We start from the raw sequence: 8,660 nt of genomic DNA, 5'->3' as shown, positions 1-8,660 counted from the left end.
ATCTCTAAATGGGGATTTGAGATCTGGTGGGGGATTGTTGAAATATTGGGCCTACACTTAGTGGCCCATACTAGATTTCAGATTTTCCTATAAATCTCAAAAGCCCACATAGTGGCAGCCTTGTGAGTTTGAGCCCAAGTTGGTGGCAGCTCACTAGGGAGTGGCAAGAGGTGGTAAGTTTAGTCCCACATGGAAAGTTGGGAGGAAGTTAGACCACCTTATAAGGTGGGTTGTTCCACCACTAGTAAGTGAGTAAGAATAGGAGTGGTTCACGCGCGCTCCTCCTCCTCCTCGTTCGTCTCGACTCGACTCGACTCGACTCGACACGTCACGTCACGCGCCGCGCTCGTGGTGAGTGGATTGAGCCTCGAGCCGAGACTTTCCTTTCTTTTTGCAGTTCAGGAAAACAAATAGAGTCCTAGACGGACGCGTCGCAGTTAGCCTATATAATCTCTTGCCCGGCTACCGCAGAAACACATCTGATACATGAGTTAGGGTTTCCACCTCTCTCTGCTTGCGCCGCCATCGTAGCCTACTCCATCCCGCGCGCCGACGTGCATCGGCGAACGGGAGAGCAGGTCTCCGGAACCGCTCGTCCTTGCGATCCTGTACGGGAGCGGGCGAATTAGGTTTTTGGGAAGCGCTCTGTGCGATTGCTCAAGTTCCGTTCAAGTCAGGCGGTGCTGCCTACCGTCTGCTTCGACCCGTCGTCCCTGTCGTCAACAACGTTGTCATCAACAACGTTACTGCTGCGACATCGTCTGCTACACCTTCACCGCCACCTCCACCAGATCGGTACGTGCTACATATCTCGATCTGTTTAGCGATGGATGTTGTACTGTCTGCCCTGCTACTGTTCATGTTGATTACTGCATCCAGTATGTTCGAGTTTCACATGTTAGTAGTTACTGTCGTCATGCTTAATATTCTGGAATTAATCATGAAAATTGTGCCTAATTATCCAACATATTCTACATATAATAGACTGAAAAATAAATATACATAAAAGAAATAAAAGAAAAAATGGAAATGGCTATAGATAAACTCTTTTGAGCGCCCTGGAAAATCAAACAAGAAGCAGTAGCGTCGGTCAGAGCGCATTGTTCCTTTTACGTCCCACTCAGCCAAGCTTAATCTTGGAAGTAACCGAACGGTCCGGCAGGTCGACTGAGACTTCATAAATTTTAAATTAAAGACGCGGCAGATAGGTTAAGTTTCCGTTCAGCTCCTTTTGTTCTTGCTGCCAAGCACGAGCGTGAGGTAGAAGAAGACCCGGAAGAGAAACCCCCAGGCCACGGTGACCCACAGGCAGCCCCACTTGCTGAGTTGGTCCACGGCCTGCTTCGCCAGGATGTCTGCCCCCGTCGTGATGCACGATGTGCTGTTGAAGTCGGCCCCCGCCAGCATGGTGTTGAGCACGTTAAGCTGGGTCTCCATCGGCAGCTTGGCCATGGGCGTCCCGTCGAACATATGCACCCCTCGCATGAAGCACTTGCTGGGATCGGTGCCGAACTCGTTGTGCATCACTGCCTCGTACGGGTACTTGAGCAGTGAGAGGTAGTGGAACCACATCCAGTAGTCGGGGATGCGGTCGCGGGTCACGAAGAAGCCGCTGAAGAGCAGGAAGTAGGACACACCGGCCACCACCACGGTGTACCCGATAATCACGTGCGACACCACGCCGGAGAGGAAGGTCACGAACCCGCTCCCCGCCCAGAAGGAGGCGAGCACAATGAGAAGGAAGAAGAGAAAGCCCTCGGCGCCACCGGCCAACCCCACGGCGAAGAAGGTAATGGCCGCGAAGGCGAGGGAGAGGAAGATGAGTGGTGGGAAGGCCACAATGGCGTTGGATACGGTGTACGAGGACCGGCGGTACGCGTTGTGGGCTGTCTCCCGGAAGAAGATGTAGCGCTCGATGAGGAACACGGGAAGAGTGTCGGCGGTGGTGTAGAACATGGTGGACATGGCGATGGCGAAGAAGCTGAACCGCTCCTTCACGCCACTGGGTGTATTGTCCAGCCGCCAGAAAAGGGTGGCCAGGATGAAGGCGGTTAATGCCACGGCGCCGAACCGGACCCGGAACCGCTCCGGGGTGCGCCGGGTGTTGGTGAACCCTCGCCGCGTCAGCACCCACACCTCCACCCACCACGGATTCGCGTAAGTGGCAACCTCCGTGCCGGTGCTGGACACCATCTTGCCGCGGGCGATGCTCAAGCTGATTGTCTCCTTAAGCGACCGCCAAGGCTTGTCCGTGCTTGCCGGTGCCGCCGGGACGCGGGTACGGGAAAGCGGCTTCTCTTGCCACACCTTGTTAAACTCCACCAGCTCCTCCGTCCCGGCCAGGGAGCCCTCCAGCTCGCGTATGTGATCCAGCGCGAACTCGGCTGGGTTCTCACCGTCAGGAATCGGCTGCCCGAGCTCCGAGAAGAACCGAGGCAGGGCGGCCGGCGGGCCGTAGTACGACGTCCGACCGCGGGAGAGGAACATGAGGCGGTCAAGGAGCCCGAGGATGCGGTAGCTCGGTTGGTGGACGGACATGATGACAATGCTGCCGCTTCGCGCGATGCGCTGCAGCACCTTGACCACCATGAAGGCGCTGGTAGAATCGAGGCCGGACGTGGGCTCGTCTAGGAACAAGATGATTGGGTCGTGGATGATGTCGATGCCGATGGACACACGCCGGCGCTCGCCACCGGACACTCCGCGGCTGCCCTCGTCACCGATGATGGTATTGGCCGCAGCGCCTAATCCAAGCTGCTCGATGAGCGCCTGAACACGGCTCCTCTTCTTGGACGTGGAGAGCGAGCGCGGGAGCCGGAACTCGGCCGAGTACATGAGCGTCTCGGCGACGGTGAGCATGGGGTGTAGCAGATCGTCCTGCATCACGTACGCCGAGATGATTCTCAGCAGGCGGCTGTCGAGGGCGTCCCCGTTGAGCGTGACAGCGCCGCGGAGGCTATCGCGCTGGATCCTGCCGGCGAGCGCGTCGATGAGCGTGCTCTTGCCGGCACCGCTCGCGCCAAGCACGGCCATGATCTCCCCGTCCTGCGCCTCGCCGGAGACTCCGTCCAGCAGCGTGCGTGTCCTCACGCCCTCGCCGTGACTGTGAGCCGCCTCCACGTCGCGGCTCCGGCTGAACGACCACATCGTCTGCTTGACGCTGTACGTCAGGTCGTGGAAGGCCAGCACCAAGTGGACGGCCGGGCGGCAGATGGAGCCGATTGTGGCGCTGGCATCTCCGTTGTCGTCGGCCGTTGGCTGCACGTCCACGACCAGGTGCTCGGAGGTATCGACTTCGGCGGTGGACGTGGACACCGAGCCGCGCCCATCCGAACGCGAACGGATCGAGGGGAGGTGGCCGTCGAGGGTGCTGACGCCGGACTTGTCACCAAAGCGTGGGTCGCTAAGCCGGATATCGCCTCCTTCCATCCTTCCCAACTGCTCAAGCACCATGTAAAGACCTACTACAAGGTTTTCATTGCGATCTCTCCTACGTGTGGGCGGCTGTGTGCTTGCTTGAGCGGCGCACCACGCATAAATGCCTGTTTGATTCAGCTGTAGCTGAGAGATGGGAGGTTGGTCCAGCTGGAGATGGTCAACCGGTGAAATGCAAAAAAAAAATTGCAACCTCTTTTTCGATGGCTGGACACATGTAGCCGGCGATGAAAGTCCCAAAAAACCCTACACGCTGACGATGATGTTTAATACCGATCTGACATGATTTTGCTGATTATGCGTTGTACTAGCTCCGATAGTATGCTTAGGTAAAGAATCGAATTTCATGTTTGCTGAGAAAAGATTGCTAGAAATCAGGCTTCTTATTTTTATTATATCCAAGTCGACTCCTTAATCGTTGGATATGGTTCGTGATTTGCATTGTGCTGATATAATAGTTGTAAGTGAGTTTCAACTGAGATTTGTCTAGTTGAAGGTGAGTTGGAACTAAGATTTTCATAGTTGCAAATAGGTTGCAGCTGGGATTTTGTTAGTTGCAAGCAGGTTGTAATTGAGATTTTTCATAATTGCAAGTGGGCTGCAACTGAGATTTTTCAACATAGATCTATGTTGTAATTGGAATAAAAAAATATTCACACAGCTGAATTTGCTTCAAAATTCGTGCTGGCAAACTAGTTGCACATGAGTTGCAATTAGATTGTAAGAGCATCTCCACTCGTCCCCCTCCCCCCTATGGGCTCCGACGCAGCCGTTTTAGGGCCCATATGGGGGGTGCCGATGGAAAAAACAAAAATAGGGGTCGGGCGGCTGCAGGCCGCGGCCCCTATACTAAAAAAAATTAAATTTTAAAAACATAACGAAATTCGAAGAGGAGGAGCGCGAGGAGGAGCCCGTCTGCCGGGCCGCCCACTAGCCATTGTCGCGCGGGGCTGCCAGCTACAGCTGTCGTGGCGGTATCTGCAGAGGCGGGTCGTTGCCGTCGGCGATGTAATCGAGGACCCACGCCAGGGTCCTCTCGGGCGCGCTCCACCATCGCCTCCGTCGGCAGGAGTTGTTGTTCGTCGGCGGATCGCTGCTGTCGTCATAGGCAGTGAGGCGGTCTTCGCGCTGGTGCTGGAAGAACGCCGCCCATGCCTGGTCTTTGTCCGGCGACCAGCGCAGATCGTTCCGCTCCTCTGGTGTCAGCTGCTCCCAAAAATGGTCGTAAATGGCGACGGCGCGCTCGTCCCCGTCGGCACCGGCGGGACCGGCAGGCCGCCGAGGCTGAGCGCCCATCCCCCCGGACAACGCATGTCCGGCGGGACGGGGTAGCGCGCGCTCCAGAGAGCGCGACTTGAAGCCACTCGCGGCCAAATCCGTTGGCAGCAGCGCCTTCTCTCTCTTGGCGTTCCATGGCTAGGGCTAGGGCGTTGGAGAAGGTTCATAGGAGGAGATGGCTATACTGCTATAGAACACTGATGGCAAAAATTATGTCCTGAACCATACTTTATTTCAGCCAAGCTAGTACAAGTTGATGTGTCCAAATATTACGACAAGTGGAAGGCGAAAGCAAATAACAGAGATACAAAGGATCCACTGATGTATTACCAACGATCAATTGCTGAATTAGCGTATATAGCAATGAACTGTTGTGGCAGTAACACGACACAGATGGCCAATAGTTGCCCAAAACTGTCAGATAATAAAAAAAAAGTCTGAGAATATATAAAAAGCGACAACAGAGCATACATAACTACAACTCACATAATTTATCAGATAAATAAAACTATGACACACCATAATAGTATAAGCCAATTATCTGTCCATGCAGGAACAGAAAAATGCAGCTTATTGGTGAAAGAAAACAAATGGTAGGGTCATGAACCATACATTTATATTCGTTGCAGATACTGAAAGTCTGAGGAAACTTCAAACAAAGCTTCTTAAGTGGGACACTGAGTGTCAGGTACGGTTCATCTTGTTCGTAACCTTCTGTTGCATGGTATCAATGCAACCCAAGAATGCAAACCTCCAGAGCTTCAGGAAAAACAATGCTCTGAACCATACCCAGAAACCAAAGACAGTTCCAACAATCACTGAGTAGTACAGCCAAAGGGTTTCAAGTTCATGGAAACCTTCCTTTGCCCCATCAAGGGTTGCTGTACAACTCGAATTGCCTTTGCATGGAATGCTCAGAGGAACACCACATAGTCCAAGGTTGTTACTATAAATGGAGGGGTCGTTGAGTGTTTGGAGCTGATTGCCTGTAGGTATTTCTCCTGATAGAAGGTTGCTGGATAGATTCAGAGAGCTGAGGAACATCAAGTGTGATATGCTTGAAGGAATAGGACCTGAGAGCTTGTTCCAAGAGAGGTCAAGAGACTCCACATCTTTCAAGTTGCCAATGTTATTTGGGATAGCACCAGATAAACTATTTCTTGACAGGTTAAGGAATCGAAGATCTTCAAGGTTAAGCAATTCTGCAGGGATCTCGCCAGAAAGGGAGTTGCTTGATAAATCAATACCAATCATGATCATAATTGTTCTACCGAAAGTGTAGCCTTTCCCCTTCCAGATTATGTCAATATGTTCTTTGTATGTGTAATGCGCCATACTACCGATACCACCTGCATGTGCTTCTGGCCTTGTCTCATTAGTGTGATTAAAATCGAAAAAACTTGGTGGTATCAAACCTGTAAAACTGTTCTCCGCCAGGTCAAGCAGTTGGAGGTGAGAGAGTTGTGATACTTCCCAGGGAATACTTCCATAGAGCATATTTGATCGAAGTCGGAGAACTCGTAGCAAAGGGAGGCCTGTCCCTATCCACGAGGGAATTTTACCAGATAACTCATTGTTTCCGAGATCCAAAGATACTAGGCCTTGCAAGTTCTGCAGAACTGGTGGAAAGCATCCTGTGAAGTTATTGTTTGAAAGATCTAATGAAAATAGTGATGAGGAAGTAACATTCTTCAAAGCTTGAACTTCCCCAACGAACAAATTGCTTGACAAGTCCATGTACGTAAGACTATGCAAGTTCCATAAGCAAACAGGGAGCTCTCCGGATAGGAGATTATTTGATACGTCCAGAACTAGAAGATTACTTTGCTGACAGAAAGCCTCATCGATGATGCCTGTGAATCTGTTTCTGGACAAAAATAGATAACTGAGAGAACGGTGCCACAAGCTCGCAGGAATCTCTCCCTCCAATTGGTTTGTGCTAAGGTCAAGGAATTCTAAAACTGTGAAATTATGAAACGAAAACTGTAACAATCCATTAAGGTGATTATTGGACAGGTCTAGCACCCATAGCTGAGAAAATCCTAGCTCTTTGGGTATTGTGCCGTTGAAGCAGTTGCTAGAAAGGGTCAAGTATTCTAGCGACTTCCACATACTGATCTCCGGTGGGATGCTTCCAGAAAAGATGTTGTTTGAAATATTGAAAGACGAGAGCTCGGTCCAATTTGAGAAATACTCAAGTGGAATGTTACCACTGAGGTTGTTGCTCCCCGCCTCAAAAAATACCATATTGTTCATCCTGGAAAAAGACAGTGGTAAACTTCCAGAGAGCATGTTAGAGCTCAGATCCATCATGAAGAGATCAGTAAGATTACCGAGCGACTGCGGTACGACTCCAGAGAACATGTTGGAGCTTAGATCAAGACCCTCTAAATTGGGGACCATATCTGACAAGTTCTCTGGAATGGAACCTGAGAAGGTGTTACCCGAAAGGTCTAGGATTACCAGCCTAACACTTGTGCGGTTCAGGATGAACTCCGGAAAAGTACCATTGAGATTATTATCATAAAGCGTTAAGACCTGCAAGGTGGACATACGTCTGAACTTGGCAGTGTATGGGTTTGTCAGGTGGTTACTTCCTAAATGTAACTCAATAATCTTTGGGAGCTTACTGAGTTGATAGGGAATGGCACCAGCAAGATTGTTGTTGCTCAAGTCCAGAATGGTGAGGTTGAGCAACCGAGATATATTTGCTGGAATTGCCCCAGAGATATTGTTGTTGTTGAGGAGGAGATCCTCAAGGTTCTGGAACACAGTAGAGTATAAGGCGTCGAGTGTGCCGTTGAGCCCGGCACTAGAAAGGTCGAGCCTGATGACATGTTCGACATCGTCACAGGTGACACCGAACCAAGAGCAGGTCGGATTTGCCCTCTTCCATGATGACAAAGAGGTGGAGTTGAGCAGTGTGTCCTTCCACCCGAGGAGTGCTTCTCCTTCTGGGCTGATTGCACAAGCCATGCATAGCAGCACACATAAAGTAGTTGAGAGACACAGGAGATTTTTGGAATGGGGTACCATGGCTGAAGGTAGCAGATGAATGAGTTGCATGCTTGTTTGCCTCAACAATCAAGTAGTGGACATATATGACATTGAGCAATAGATTGACTTGCAGGCGGTCACATTCACTCCCACTACCATTGAGCTTTATATATTTTATCAATGTGAGTGTATTAGTAGATATGCTGGTGAGGAGAAATCAACACTACAGATTTGGTGTTAGTTAGATGTGCACTTAAAAAAGATCATTGATTTTGACCCGCCAGGCCGCCAGGCAGTGACAAAGTAAGAAATTTAAAGCATCCCAACATGACTCTTATACCGTATCAGATCGCACAGAAACAAAATGGAGTCCCGCCATATATGTGGTGTGAAATCACTAGAAGTTCTAAATTTTACAGAATACGTAGCCAGATTGGAGGACACAGATCTGCTCTAGGAATCGATTGTGACTTGGGAACAGAAGATAGATGAGTAAAAGAGTGCCCAAAATTCCAATTAACAGAATGTATACGAGACAGGGCGTAGTAGTAAGCTATGTAGTCAAGTGGGGATACCATTGGTAGAGACTAGGGTCCTACCGGGTTTAGGGCGGAGGTTGTAAGGGTGGAAGTGAGGGCGGAGAGGTTGGGGAGCTCGGCGCCGGCGGCTGGGCGCCGTCGCGGAGGAAGAAGGAGGCGGCTAGGGTTGGTGCGGCGGGGGCTAGGGTTCTCCCGTCTCCCTTCAGGAGACGAGACAGTAATGATACTGAATTATTGTCTGATTAATCTTGAAGGGATACAAGTGTTTATATAGGAGGACGGCCTCCTCGAAACCCTAATTTACTTGGGCTAAGCCCCTAATTTACTTGGGCTAAGCCCATAACTAGCCACTAGTGGGCTTCCTACGTGTATAGGTCAGACCGACCATAACATCTCTCCCCGCCTTCTCAA

General features: G+C 50.8%; 2 protein-coding genes across 2 annotated transcripts; both read right to left on the bottom strand.

Annotated features, from left to right (window-relative positions):
• Positions 1-1,221: 1,221 nt before the first annotated feature.
• On the bottom strand, positions 1,222-3,275 carry LOC127321217 (ABC transporter G family member 1-like). The gene has a single exon (XM_051350254.2). It carries the CDS (start codon positions 3,145-3,147, stop codon positions 1,222-1,224), a length of 1,926 nt encoding a protein of 641 aa, XP_051206214.1. The 5' UTR covers positions 3,148-3,275.
• A 1,879-nt stretch (positions 3,276-5,154) lies between these two features.
• On the bottom strand, positions 5,155-8,031 carry LOC127321216 (uncharacterized). Its single transcript, XM_051350253.1, has one exon. It carries the CDS (start codon positions 7,777-7,779, stop codon positions 5,398-5,400), a length of 2,382 nt encoding a protein of 793 aa, XP_051206213.1. The 5' UTR covers positions 7,780-8,031; the 3' UTR covers positions 5,155-5,397.
• Positions 8,032-8,660: the final 629 nt, after the last annotated feature.

This window comes from Lolium perenne, chromosome 6, assembly GCF_019359855.2.
Source record: "Lolium perenne isolate Kyuss_39 chromosome 6, Kyuss_2.0, whole genome shotgun sequence".
NCBI lineage: Eukaryota > Viridiplantae > Streptophyta > Magnoliopsida > Poales > Poaceae > Lolium > Lolium perenne.
The sequence above is the reverse complement of the archived record's forward strand: the minus strand, read 5'-3'. Positions and strand labels throughout refer to the sequence as shown.

What these genes read in the sequence shown, in the direction of transcription:
- LOC127321217 (XM_051350254.2), bottom strand. Translation starts at nt 3,147, where the DNA reads ATGTGGTCGTTCAGCCGGAGCCGCGACGTGGAGGCGGCTCACAGTCAC.
- LOC127321216 (XM_051350253.1), bottom strand. Translation starts at nt 7,779, where the DNA reads ATGCAACTCATTCATCTGCTACCTTCAGCCATGGTACCCCATTCCAAA.